The 14789-nt window shown below is 40.1% G+C and overlaps 1 protein-coding gene across 1 annotated transcript; it reads right to left on the bottom strand.

Moving 5' to 3' along the window:
* Positions 1-13283: 13283 nt before the first annotated feature.
* On the bottom strand, positions 13284-13881 carry LOC114371540. The gene is made up of 2 exons (XM_028328949.1): positions 13669-13881; positions 13284-13577 (listed from the first exon to the last, which is right to left on the bottom strand). The coding sequence occupies exons 1-2, from the start codon at positions 13879-13881 to the stop codon at positions 13284-13286; spliced, it is 507 nt and encodes a 168-aa protein (XP_028184750.1).
* Between the last annotated feature and the right edge of the window lie 908 nt (positions 13882-14789).

The raw sequence follows: 14789 nt of genomic DNA, 5'->3' as shown, positions 1-14789 counted from the left end.
ATTCAAATCTTAAAAACAAAACTAATTGACGGTCGCACGAAGAACACCGAACAAGGAACGATATAGGGATTGATCACAGTCGCAATTTGGCAGTGCCTCGACTTCGTTTCCTCTTATTTCTTCTTCTTCTCTCTTAATTCTCTAAATTTCCTTCACTACTGAATGTTGGAACCCTTTTAAAACCCCCTAGGATTCACTACTGAATGCTGGAGCTCGACCAGGCGAGCTAATTTCTTAACCATGAAGTTATTTTGTGGCCCAGGCGAGCCATATGCTAGCCTGGGCGAGCTAGGATCCAAAAAAACCCAAAAAAGACCCTTTTGCCCCCTTCCTTGGTATCCTTTTATATTCTTGATCAAAACACTGAGTGATCCTTTGCTTTATGCAGTAACTGGTGTCGAACACCACAATTCGGCTAGCGAGAATCAAAACATCAGTGAATGATTGTCCTCGGACGAAATTAAGGTCTGACAATACCAATTGAGCACCGAAACACATTACATCAGATTATCGAGATAAGGGTTTAAGGAATACCTGGTTCCATAGAGCTTGATCAAACAAACATAGAAGAACAAGAATGATCACAAATAGTTTCTATTATGATCTTTCTCAACCAAATCACCTTATTTCTTATAGGACCGCCATCTTCTCTTCAAATGGGAAGATGAGAAACTATTTCTGATTTAGTGTGTTGGAGACCATAATCGTGCCTTATATTTTAACCAATTAGGGTTATCATTATCCTCTAATGAGCCAAACTGATTTCCACTCATTAAACTCGTATCAATTTTCTATTTCCAGTATAATGGACTCACTAATCACTTATATTGAGCCCATCTAAATATAAATAACTAATATAAATGATAATATCTAGCCCATATTAATTAATTAGAAATTATAAAATTCCTAACATAGAGGGGTAACTTCATTAACCAGCTTTCCACTATCATAAAAAATTTAATGCATTGCAAAAAGTTATCAAGGCAAACACTCAACGATTTTCTACCTACTCACTTGAAGTCATAGTAATGGTCAATTGAATAGCTATAGTATAGGATTCAATTACTTATCTAACCACTTGAACTACACAAGGTATATATGTTTTGTTGCTGACCTCACTATAATTTTAGTAACAATATCAAAAATTTTGACCTCACTATAATTTCAACTTGACTGAAAGTTGGTTTGCAGCAATGTATCAAAAATATCCGTATAGCAAACTAAACTAATCATTGGGAAACAATCACACAACACAAGGAAAATTAAAAAGACCAGAAACAAGAAAAAATTGGGTGTCTTGTATGTTCAGTTGTTCACCTTAGAAATGTCTCAACATATTTGGAAGCCCAATAGAGAAAAAACTTACTTTTGGCTCTCTAAGGAAAATGGATACTTTAGCAACTTACTCTTCTTAGTGTAGAGAAGTTTACTCAGAAATAAAAGGATAGTGTCTCAACCTATTTCACTATTTCATTAAAAAAAGTATATATAATCAAGGTCATTGGACTTTCAGTTATTATAATGTACAAAAAAGAAGTGTCAAAGATAAGATAGAAGAATAAGGTGTAAGAGATAGGAGGAGCAACATGAAGAAGCTTGAAGAAGTTTTGTCTTTCACATGACCAACTCTTTGAGTGACATTTGTATTGATTGTTGTATTGATTGTTGAATCTTAGTCTCTATATTTTCATATGTACACCATGCATCATCATGTAGAAGAAATAAGATTGTTTCTAAAGTTAGAAACTTCTTTAGCACATAAAACTCTTTGTTTTAATTGATTACCAAGCTTATCGTAATCAATTACACAAGTGTTTATAGCCGGCAGAGAGATTCTAGTTTTGGTTTAATCGATTACATAGTTTAGTTGAGACAACGACTGGATTTTCATGAGTCTATGCTTTAATCGATTATCATATAATCGTAAGCGATTACTTCTTTGTTAAAAGTGTTCCTAGAAGTGATCAAGAATACTTTAATCGATTACATCAAGAATCTAATCGATTACATTGTTCTTGAAAGTTTTCCAAATTTTGGGAAGAACACTTTAATTGATTGAAATGATAATATAATCGATTACTTCTTCAAGATAATCGATTACATTGCCTATTCAATCAATTACGGGCAGTGATAACTGTTTTCTCTATAAATAACCAGCTTGTGTTCTCACTTTCAACTTCTGTGTGCGAAGTGAAATAAGTGAAAGAAAGAGAGAGGATTAAGTGCTTAGAAAAAGGGTGCAACTCACAACTTGTAAACTTCGTTTTTGAAGATCTCATGGTAAAAAGTGAGTTCTAAGTTTCTCGAGTTCAAGATGACACTCATTCACTCAAGCAAGGTTCTTGCATATGATTGATCAGGTTGTGTCTCTCCTTGACTCGGTTTTTCGTGTGTTTTACATATTGTTAGCATATGCATGAATTTCTGAAGACATGCTAGAATAGGTTTTTCTAGTTCGGGCTAAGGGTAGGTTTCTCTTCGACTCTTATTCATAAAGAACCCTAGGATTAGGTGCCTCGGTCTATTTTTCTGGGGTAGGAACTGAGATTTATTATGATTTCTTGTTAGAATTCTATATGCATAATGAAAATCTAATTCCGGTTGGATTAGATATCTGGATTAGCTTCTCTAGAGATAGAGAGTGAACCAGTATAAAAATTGGTGTACATCTTCTCTTGATCTCATATTTCTTTCTCATTCTAGTCTTGATCAATTTACTGAAGGTTAAAGAAAACATCTTTTTGAGAAAGAACTTTAACAAACGATTTTGTATTAAAGGTGATTGATTAAATATTGGTCTATCAAAAGTTTATGATACGATCCTTGAAAAAGAAGTCTTGTTTTTAACTCTGATTTCTTAAGTTGGATTTGATATAGAAACCAATTCACCCCCCTTCTTGGTTTATGAGTTTCATCATCTTTTTCAATTGGTATCAGAGCTACATCTTGAAAGTTGCTCAAGATCACAGTTTTTCTAAAATGGGCTCTAAAGAAATCACTTTCAAAGATGGTGCATCTCTCAATCGACCTCCATTGTTTGACAGAGAACATTTTTTGTTTTGGAAAAAAAGAATGGAAATCTTTATTCAGTCAATTGATCCTGTTGCATGGAATGCTATTGTTAAAGGACCATTCATACCAACTAAAGAAGTAAATGGTGATGTTGTGAATACTATTTGCTATACTAGGGTACTTATAAGACTAATTATATAGAAAACTGTCGCAACCTACCCTTCGGCGGGAGGGCAACGCGAGGCTCACGGGTGTGTCTTCCAAGGAAGGAAAACATGCGGAGTCGCCACCAACGTTTATTTGAGGAAAAACGTTAGAAAAACCAAAAGTGGATCTATGAACTTTAAGAATAAAAGGTTCAAGAGTTGTGTTTTTTACGCACGGGGAAGGTATTAGCACCCCACGCGTCCGCCATGAGGGACGACGACTTTTAATCAAATGTGCAAAATCATTACTTTTAATTCATTTTATTTTTCCCTTTTTTATGTTATCTTTTTCCCTTTTATGTTTGTTACGTTTTTGAGGTCGACAAAAGCGGGGCTTTTGCTCCTACGTATCCTCAATTGTGATGAGGAACTCAGACCTATGTAGTTCTTTGAAAAGCAAGGAAGTTATGCGGGGTGTTGATTTTAGACTTTTAAACGGTTCACTTTAACCGATAAAAGTAAAAGGAACCGTTAAGGCGTTGGACCTTGAAACGGTTTCAAATGACCTTTTTCGTGGGAGAAAGCTTGATTTGTTAGTTGATTTTAGCCTTAGTTTCACTTGGTTATTTCTCAACTCATTTAGAGAGAACTTTCAAAGTAAATGTCCGGTTGAAACTTTCCTTTTTGATGATTAACTAAGGTTACAGCATAAACAATCGGTTGAATTTTATTTTAAAGGTGATTAAATGGGATTACAAAGAAAATGATCGATCGGAATTCATTTTAACATTGATTAAGGGAGGTTACGGCTTAAATGATCGGTTGAAACTCGCTTTAAACAAAGAAAAAGAACATCGAAAGTACACGAGATGAAGATGAAAACATACAAAGCAAAAATGGACCCCTAAGGGTGCATATAATGAATTCAAAGCTTTGAAATTGAAAACTAACCAATTGAAGATCGACGAACGATGAAGAACGACGAAGAACGGCGAAGAATGTTCACGAATTTGATCATGAAAACGTCACAGAAGCGTTACGGAAGCACCTCGGCCTTGATTTTCTCCTTCTTTCTTATTCTCCTCACTAATTTTAAGTGAAATCTGATTGCCAAAGGTGATGAACCCCTTCCCCCACAGCCCCCCACGCCCTTTTATAGCCAAAATAAGGGAGGAGCTTGTTGCCCAGCTCGCCCAGGCGAGCTGGTTGCTTCATGTAGAAGCTTCCTAATGGGCCCAAATGGGCCTAGGGCTGAAGAACACCCCGTAAATTGATCAGTTCACCCCCATTTTTATTTTTTGGCTTATTTCCTTCCAAAACATCACAAAATCTTACAGATCATGTGGCAATTGGCTTTAAGCAGGTCAACATGACCGACAAAAGTCCGCATGTCAACAAATAATTGTCCCCGGATGAAATTAGGGTATGACAGTTGCCCCTCTTTTCTTATCTTTTATTGGAGATAAAAGGGAAGTAAAGATATGACACTAATTTCGTTCGAGCTGAATTTCCACCTGACCGACCATTTGCTCAATCAACGAAACCTATCAAAAGAAAGAGCATAAAAGCCATCAGGTACATCAACAAAAGCCTTGGTGCCTTGAAAGTGATAAAAATGGATAACCGTGATGGTCTCCGCATGTTATCGAACTCGCTTGTCTCGAGATAGCAGTGGAGACTTCAGTAGCTTTGGTCAATAGACATTGAGTCTCTTGACAAGGGAAGCAGATGACTATGTTTGTCTCTGTATGCCATCGGACTTGATAGTCTCGGGATAGCAAAGGGAACTGCAAGAATCTCAACAAACAATTAGAAATGGATGATAATCATCGTCCCCGCATATCATCGGACCTGCTTGTCTCTGGATGATAAGGGGACCATCATGGTCTTCATATACCATCGAAATTGAATGTCTCTGGATGATGTAATGGAGACAGCAATAGTCTCAGTGAGAAGACGCTGAGCTCTCCGAGAAGGAAAAGATGACTTTATTTGGTCTCTATATGTCAATAGGCTCGCTCGCCTTTTGTTGATGAAGGGGAGACTTTAATAGTCTCGGTCGATATACATTGAGTCTTCGACAAAGGGTGCAGACGACCATGCCGGTCTTTGCATGTCAACGGGCTCGCTTGCCTTTGGTTGACGAAGGGGAGACTTTAATAGTCTTGGTCGATAGACATTGAGTCTTCGACAAAGGGTGCAGACAACCATGTTAGTCTCTGCAAGTCAACGAGCTTGCTTGCCTCTGGTTAATGAAGGGGAGACTTTAATAGTCTCGGTCAATAGACATTAAGTCTTCAACAAAGGGTGCAGGCGACCATGTCGATCTCTACATGTCAACAGGCTCGCTTGCCTCTGGTTGACGAAGGGGAGACTTTAATAGTCTTGGTTGATAGACATTGAGTCTTCGACAAAGGGTGCAGATGACCATGTCGGTCTCTGCGTGTCAACGGGCTCGCTTGCCTCTGGTTGACGAATGGGTGACTTTAATAGTCTCGGTCGATAGACATTGAGTCTTCGACAAAGGGTGCAGACGACCATGTCAGTCTCTGCGTGTCAACGAGCTCGCTTGCCTATGGTTGACAAAGAGGAGACTTTAATGATCTCGGTGTTCTTTCACTAAAATGCGAACACGCTTTAGCAAAGAAATAAACCTCCAACCTATTAGAGCAACATATATTTTAAAGAAAAACAATGTATCTATTGGGGAAGGAAAGTATGCTGATAAAATCTTCTCATAACCACAAATGAGATTCAGGATATTCGCATTTCATTTCTAAACGATCATTTAGAAGAAACACTGGGTCCAACTGAAAATAGAGGAAATCCACTCAAAGTGTATAAATCTCACACAGGCAAGCGTTTCGTCCTAATTCCAAACCATAGATATGTCATGACTTGACTTTGCAAATCAGTTCCTATCAAATCAAAGATAACATAATCATGGATCAATAGGACATTCAGGAAGCTGGATTTTGGTGGGAAATTTTACATTGGTTGCTTCGGCCTTTTCCTTTTCTATTTTCCTTTTGGAGCGACACAAAAGAAACACGGGCATGAAGATTTGGTTGGTAACCAAGAAGGTGATTGCTTCACACATCCCAAGTCATGGTTGTTTTTTTTCTTTTCTTTCTTGCTGGTGACCATTCTGTACATTATTCAGACATCGTCTGGTCCAACGACCTTTCTACATATTTTTCTTTTGCTTTCTTCCTATCTTTGATCGGGAATCTTTCCTTTTCTTTTTCTTTCCTCCAATCTTTGATTGGGAATTTTTTCTTTTTCTTTTTATTTTTGAAGCACATTCACAACTTAACAGTAAATGAAACTTCTTTTTGGGAGATTCTTCTGTTCTTTCTTCCGAGGGTAAAGGTAAAAATTCCTATCCTAGGTCAAGGTTTACGACCGAATGGTTGAGGTTTTCTTGCTCAAGAGGCTAGCAGAAGGCAAGACATGACGTATGTCAGGGTATTTGCTTGGCAAGCGGTTCAAGGATAAAGGAATGCCCAACATTATTTCCATGACACGCATATAACAATGATGATTTAGAAATTTATGCAAAACTGATCATGCATGCACCCATGTGGACACTCAAGCATCAAGTTTTGTGGCCATGTAACACTAAGGCTTAGGGTCCATTTTCCCTATTTAAATCAACCCAGTGTTTCCAAAAGATGCTCTTTTGTCAATTTATGCACACATCCGAGTCCATTTAGGCATTCGAGAAAACTTTCACAGCATTCACCCTTCTGGTGTACACACGCATTTTTTTTCCAAAAATCCACTTTTGTTCTGACCGGTGATTTTTTCAAAGAAGAACTGGCAGTTATTTCTTTTCAAAAGCGTGTTGGAATTTCTTTTTCTTTTGGTTAATTGATTAATTATTTTTTTTTATTTTTAGATATTTTTTCCAATCAATTTTCCTCAAGCAATGAAAAGAAGAGATTAAAAAAAGCTTGCAATCCGGGCATGGTTGGTATCCGAGATTACAATTTATCATCAAAGGGCATTTCAGACAAACCATCACAAAGTTCATACGACAATATGATAGACGTGGTAAAATTACTCACAACGAGTACCAGATAACTAAAAGCGACAATGGCATGTTCAGTTCAAACATAACGGACATAATAACTGGAAGCAAACAATGTCAAATCACAATGGAAATAACAAAACAAAGCCAAAAGCAATAATGTCAAATCACAACGGGAATAACAAAATAACCAAAAGCAATAATGTCAAGTCACAATGGAAATAACAAAATAACCAAAAGCAATAATGTCAAATAACAACGGGAATAACAAAATAACCAAAAGCAATAATGTCCAATTACAACAAAAATAACAAAATAACCAAAAGGAATAATGTCGAAAGAAGACAAATCACAAGTTTGGTGATCCAATCGTGCAGCCTTGCCTCTTCACAGGAGGAAGCCTATCAGGTTGGCCATGTCCTCATCCTCTTAGGCTTCGTCCTCACCTCCGGAGGTCCCTATGGGCCCTGCTCCAGTCTAAAAATTGGGCCAATCTCCAAGCCATGCTATTGCAGTCTCGAACTGCTCTGGAGTAGGCCATGTGTAGGGGCTGGGATCCTGGCCCTACTGGCGTAGAGTGTACTGATAGAAACTCTCATTTAGCCACACCTGACCCCTATGGTTGGTGGTCGCAGCCGGCAAGTGCACCAGATCACACAAGTAGTATAAAACGGTAAGAACCGAGTATCGAACTCTCGGGGAACTTGTGTTATCTGGCAAGCTATTTCGATAAATAGGCGTCTGGTATGAAAATATAACAAGAAAGAAAGAAAATCATGATTCCTCATGATAGCATAGCCAAAAAGAAAGAAAATCACGCAGATCCCTGGTGAAAATCACGACTGTGGTTATGGACAGGTATTTAAACTATCTAGGCAAAAAGAAAGAAAATCACGCAAGAGAAATACTGTGTAAAAACAAGTAGAGAAAGTGTTGGTCTTCCTCATAGGTTCCTGGTGCTAAAAAGGATGTTCTCTATTTAACAATGCTCATGCGTTCCTATGTTGTCTCCTGGACTGCTAGACCCCGATTCCTCATGATAGCCTAGCCTAGTCCTGATCAAGCCTCATCCGCAGATCCCTCTTGTAAGTCTAAACTCAACCAAGATCGTATTAAGACACACATACACAACTAAGTTCTTGTACCCCGATCCCTCGTGATAGCACAACAACTTAGTCCCGTACTACCAAGGACTTTAGAATCAGACCAGTTCCCACTGCTGAATGACCCTAACAAAGCATGCATCTACATGATCAAGGTAAAAGCACACTGGAATGAAAAGCAGATAACACAGAGAACACACAAAACATCATTACATAAATAGAATATATTTACATCAGGTACCTACAGGGAAGATCCAACAGAGGATTTAGCTTCCCATAGTCCGGAAACCTCCTTTACAACAAAGAGAAGAACAAGATAAAAGACTGCAAAAACAAAAGTGGTAAGGATGTCTCCTTCACCTCTAGGATCTCACAATCATTCATAAACTCATCTCAAGTTCTGAGAACGGTTTCCGCTTCGAACTCGCATCTCTGCAGATCTTCACACAACAAAATCTCTCAGAACTCTTTGGAACTTGGACCTTTCTCTCTCTAGAACTTCCTAAACATGCAAAAGCTTCAAGCCAGGGCTAGATTCTCATGCATGTAGAGGCTTCTTTAAGAAAAACTCCAAACTCCCATTGGAAATCTGATTTCAGCCTTAAATAGGTGGCCTTGTTCGTGCTCGTGCGCTTAGCACACGTATGGACTGCTTAGTGCATGTTAGTCATTTTTGGCTCAGCGTGCTTCTCTGGCTTAGCAGATGAGCTAAAGCGGTGCGCTTGATGACCTGGAGCGGTGCGCTCAGTGAACCTGACAGCTCATCTTCTTATGGATTCTTCCTCGAGCTTAGCCATTGAGTGTCGCGCTTAGCAAATGATCGCTAAGCCAGCATATTGGCTTAGCGAGAAGGTGAAAACAACATTTTTTCCAATTTGCCTAATTAACCTGAAATTGAGAGAAATTGATTATTAAACACACAAAACAAAAGTATAAATTATCTATTACCTATATTTAACAAAAAGTACTTATAATATTACAAAACAACCATAAATTAGGAATGTTTGATAGAAAATACACAGGTTTTATACACAAAAGTTATTCGTATTCATCGACTAACAGTTGGCTGCCTGCTGGTCAGCCACATGTTGTATGTAGCCCTCCAACCTCTCCAGGTGAGCCGAGGTGGACTCCGAGGGTGACGGTGGTGCATCGGCTGCCTATGGCTGGCCATCTCTGGGCTGTTGTGGTGCCTCACCCTATGTCTACTTAAGGGTGCAGTACTTCTCGATGAAGGCTCTGGTAATAGGTGGCTGGATGACCTTGTTGGGGGTGATGGGCACTCCGTAGAACTGGCAGAGGCCCGTGATCAGAGTGGGAAACCCCAGGGCCCTGTTGGACTTCTCTTGGTCAATAGGGTATCTCATGGGTGCAACACTCACCTACGTCATAATGGCATAAACCAACTGACAGTTCGGCAGAGAAAGGTCAGAGTTGTGATTGCTGGGCCAAATGTTTCTAAGTAGCAACGTCATCCATATTTGTGTAAGGATGGTCATGCTGGTGCGCATGATCCGCACCCGTCTCCCTGCGGCAGTCTGGGCAAAATCTTGCCCAGTATGCATAATAGTTAGGCAATAGCCTCCTCATCAAAGCCAGAGACCTGTCTCCTCCTCTGGCTGTACTCACACTGCTGGCCCTCTGCCAAGATCAGTGGGTGCCCTAGGAACTTACTGAAGGCTTCTGCATCGAAAGGAATCCACTGGCCCCTCACCCAAGAGCGCATATCACAGACCCCCTCCTTGGTAGGCCAGGCATTAGCGTAGAACTCCATGACTATATCCGGATCGAATTTAGCCATGGGTGTCACAAGTGGTGCCCAGTGCTTGCGGGCTATCTCCTCCTAAAAGTCGAGAACTCATCGTCCCTCAGCTGGACCTGTCTTTCTTTGAGGAATGACCATCCCTTGATGGTCTCAAAATGATGTTGATGCTCTGCACTCTGAAATCGATGCCTATCGAAGTTCGTGTCAGCTTGTGGGGCAGCGCTGGAGCCTTCTCCGGTGGTGTCCTTCCTAGACCTCTTAGTGGGAAACTTTTTTGGGGCCATCTCCTGCAGAAACACATTTGTAAAGTCAGTTCAGAAGGAAATGCCATTTTAAAGCAAAATCAAGCAAAAATGGCATACAACTCCTTCCATCAAAACACAAATATCAATGTAAATTTAGAGCAAACTCATACACCAATGCACGTGCTTTTTCTAGGACGTACATATATTTACACACATTTCCTTGAGGAGATACATTTATGAACATACATGCATGCAAGATATTTTGCTACCTATACCAACATGCAGGCGCATTCAAAGTATTTTGCTATCTACCTTCACATATATGCATTTTCAAAGTATTTTTGCTAAATTTACATACATGCATACTCAAGGTATTTTGGCTACCTAAAAATCACATACATGCATATCCAAGGTATTTTTGCTACCAAAAGTTACATACATGCATATCCAAAGTATTTTGCTACCAAAAATTACATACATGCATATCCAAGGTATCTTTGCTGCTACCAAAAATTACATACATGCATATTCAAGTTTTTTTGCTACCTAAATTACATACATCTTGGGTGGCATTTTTTGCTATTTCATTCAAATTTTATTCATATATATACCACTTGGGAGTCCATCTCATGCTATACACATACTTGCTTTTATTTGCAAAAAAAAATTCATATTACACATTCATGGAAAAGGTAAATAAAAATAAAAATTTACTACTCATTCACACTTTGCAAAGCCATTTCATGTCATATGCTCCCATTTTGAGAAGCATTTTCGGGCCATTTTCAGCACATACGCATATTGGCAAAGCACTTGGCTACCTATCCCACATGTATGCTTGGTTCAACAAGTGTTTGCCTCTTGCTACCTACTCTATGACCAATATTTCCACATCATCTAGGCGCAAATAAATATTGAAGTGCAGCCTTCATCAAATGCTAGCCAAAGGGGAAAACCTTATCAATATGCCCTCACGTTTATGCTCTATTACATTCTAAAAAATCAAAGTTTGGGTCTCTAGGCCTAAGCACATATTTGAGCATCTACCCTAGCTTCTAAAAGCTGTCCTTAGACTCCACAACGGCAGCCACCCACGCCCAAGTTAATTCCATAAACAAAATTCATAGAATTGTGCTCAAATGCCATTGAGGCATTTCACCGAGCACTTGGGGGACACACATTTAGGCACGAAAAAGTGGGGAATGGGGGCAATGCGACATGCCCAATTATTTCATAACACAACCTAGGCCTAAGTCCATTGCCTACAACTCCCTAACTGATCAACAAAACAAGCACGAATTCAAGGATAAAATTGCTTCACAGATTTGTGCAAGGATGAGCAAATAAAGCATCAAAACGTAACAATGGTGAGCCAAAAAGCAAATAGATAGTGCACTTACTTGTATGCAGTAAACAAGGATACCAAGATGGAAGAAAAGCACAAAAATGATGGCTTGGGGGCTGCAAAATCATGCCCTATCAGGAGCTCCTTCGTTTTTGAATGTTGGGGGGAAGTTTTGGGGTGAAGCCACCCCTGCCCCCTTTTTATGTTTTTGTACAGAGGGTGCTTGCCCAGGCAAGCTCAGTTTGCCTAAGTGAGCTAACTCTGCATTTTTTTGCAAGAATTCTTTGCAAAATTTGACTATCCTCCAGGCTTGCGCTTGTTTATTTTAATTCCTAGGATTACAAGCAAACTAGGCGTATTCAAATATGACTTTAAGAAACATAGGTGAATAACTAACAAGTTCTAAGCATGTATTGACTCCCCTAGCTGCCCCAAGTGCTAAGCATAATATCGCTTGACGATACTAGCATTCACGGGTGAAGGCAACTCTTCATCGTCCATGCTAGCAAGCACCAGTGCTCCTCCTGAGAATGCTTTGTTCATAATGAAAGGTCTGTCGTAGTTTGGAGCCCACTTCCCCCTATTGTCTTTTTTGGCTTGGGATACTTTCTTCAAGACAAGATCCCCTTCGATGAACTTGCACGGGCGTACATTCTTGTCGAAAGAATTCTTCACCCATCTTTGAACAAGTACTCGTGGCTCATAGTTGCCAACCTCTTACCTTCTATAAGATTGAGCTGATCAAAACGCGCTTGGGCCCACTCCGATTCTTTCAACCCAGACTTTTCCAAAATCTTTAAAAAGGGGAACTCTACTTCAAATGGCAGTATGGCTTCCATCCCACACACAAACGAAAACGGAGTTTCCCCAGTTGATGTGCACACTGAGGTTCGGTTGCCATGCAGCATGAAAGGGAGCATCTCGTGCCAATCTTTGTATGACACAATCATCTTTTTAATGATCTTCTTGATGTTCTTGTTAGCCGCCTCAACTGCCCCATTCATCTTGGGCCTGTAAGGCATGGAATTATGGTGTTGGATCTTGAAATCCTCACACATTTCCTTCATCATCTTGTTATCCAGGTTGGTGGCATTGTCCGGGGCAACCCATATCGGTAGATTATCTCATTTTTTATGAATCTAACCATTATGCTCCATGTCACACTGGAGTATGAATCAACTTCAACCCATTTGGTGAAGTAGTCGATCGCAACCAAGATGAAGCGATGTTCATTCGAAGCCTTAGGCTCAATGGCTCTGATCACGCCTATTCCCCACATAGAGAAGGGCCATGGCGCTGCCAAAACGTTCAAAGGCATGGGTGGGGCATTGACATTGTCCGCGAATACCTGGCGCTTGTGGCATTTTCTAACATGGATGCAACAGTCGCTTTCCATGGTGAGCCAGTAATAGTCTGCCCTTAGAATCTTTCTGGCCATGGCATACCCATTAGCATGCATCCCAAAGGACCCTTCATGCACCTCCATGAGCATTCACTCTACTTCTGAGGTGTCCACACATCAAAGCAAAACCATATCATGATTTCGCTTGTACAGGATACCTCCGCTTAGAAATAAACCAGCTACCAATCTTCGCAACGTCCTCTTGTCATTGTCAGAAGCCCCCATGTGGATACTACTTATACTCTACGTACCGCTTGATGTCGAAGTACCACGGTTTAACGTCATGCTCCTTTTCTATCAAGAAGCAATGTGCGGGCTTGCCACGACATCTGAACTCGATGTATGGCAAGTCTCCATGTGGGGTTAGCTGAAACATGGATACCAGAGTGGCAAGTGCATTAGCCATTTGATTTTCCTCTCTGGTAATGTGGTGGAAGGAGACATCGTTGAAGAACTCAGCCAGTTTCATGATGTAGGCCTGATAGGGTATCAATTTGTGATCCCTAGTTTCCAATTCTCCCCTCAGCTAGTGAATTACCAAGGCCAAGTCTCCATACACTTTGAGCAATTTGACATTAAAGTCAATTACCTAGTTTCCCACTTTGACCAATGCATGCCTCATATTCAACCATATTATTCGTGCAATCGAAACCCAATCTGGCCGTGAAGGGAATGCATTGGTTGTTGGGAGAGACCAAAGCCGCCCCAACCCCATGGCCTAGGGCGTTGGACGCGCCATCGAACCACGCGATCCACTTATCCCTATCCTCATCCTCCTCCTTCTCCTCGAACAAGGCCATGATGTCTTCATCTGGAAACTCTGGATGCATGGGCTGGTAGTCGTTGAGAGGCTACTGAGTGTTCAGCTTCTGGCAAGTGCACCAGATCACACAAGTAGTATAAAACGCTATGAACCGAGTATCAAACGCTCGGGGAATTTGTGTTATTTGGTAAGCTATTTCAGCAAATAGGCGTTTATTGTGTAAAAATAAGTGTGAATATGAACAAGTGTATAAACTATCTGTGCAAAAAGAAAGAAAATCACGCGAGAGAAGTCATGTGTAAAAACAAGTAGAAAACACGTTGGTCTTCCTAATAGGTGCCTGATGCTAAAAAGATATTCTCTATCTAACAATGCTCATGTGTTCTTATGGTGTCTCCTGAAATACTAAACATCGATTCCTCATGATAGCTTAGCCTAATCCTGATCAAGCATCGTCCGCAGATTCCTCTTATAAGACTTAACTCAACTAGGACCACATTAAGACACACATACTCAACTAACTTATCGCAGCCCGATTCCTCGTGAAAGCACGACAACTCAGCCCTACACTATCAAGGACTTTAGAGTCAGACCAGTTTCCACTGTTGAATGACCCTAACAAAGCATGCATCTACGTGATCAAGGTAAAGGCATACTAGAATGAAAAGCAGATAGCACAGAGAACACACAAAACATCATTAAATAGATAAACATATATTTACATCAGGTACCTACAGGGAAGATCCAACAAAGGATTTAGCTTTCCATACCAGGAAGCCTTCTTAACATCAAAGAGAAGAACAAGATGAAAGATTGCAAAAATACAAGTGGTGAGGATGTCTCCTTCACCTCTAGGATCTCAAAATCACTCATAAACTCATCTCAAGCTCTCAAACTAGCTCCTGCTTCGAGCTCTAGTCTCTATAGATCTTCACACAGCAAAATCTCTCAAAACTCTTTGGAACTTGGACCTTT

The sequence above is a fragment of the Glycine soja genome, chromosome 10, assembly GCF_004193775.1.
Source record: "Glycine soja cultivar W05 chromosome 10, ASM419377v2, whole genome shotgun sequence".
Taxonomy (NCBI): domain Eukaryota; kingdom Viridiplantae; phylum Streptophyta; class Magnoliopsida; order Fabales; family Fabaceae; genus Glycine; species Glycine soja.
This window is presented reverse-complemented; position numbering and strand designations above follow the sequence as displayed.

Bases quoted from the DNA above. Each gene is read 5' to 3' on its own strand.
- LOC114371540 (XM_028328949.1), bottom strand. From the start codon at position 13,881: ATGCATCCAGAGTTTCCAGATGAAGACATCATGGCCTTGTTCGAGGAG. The intron at 13,578-13,668 runs GCATGCATTGGT...GTAATTCACTAG, and splicing joins ATAATATGGTTGAATATGAG to CTGAGGGGAGAATTGGAAAC.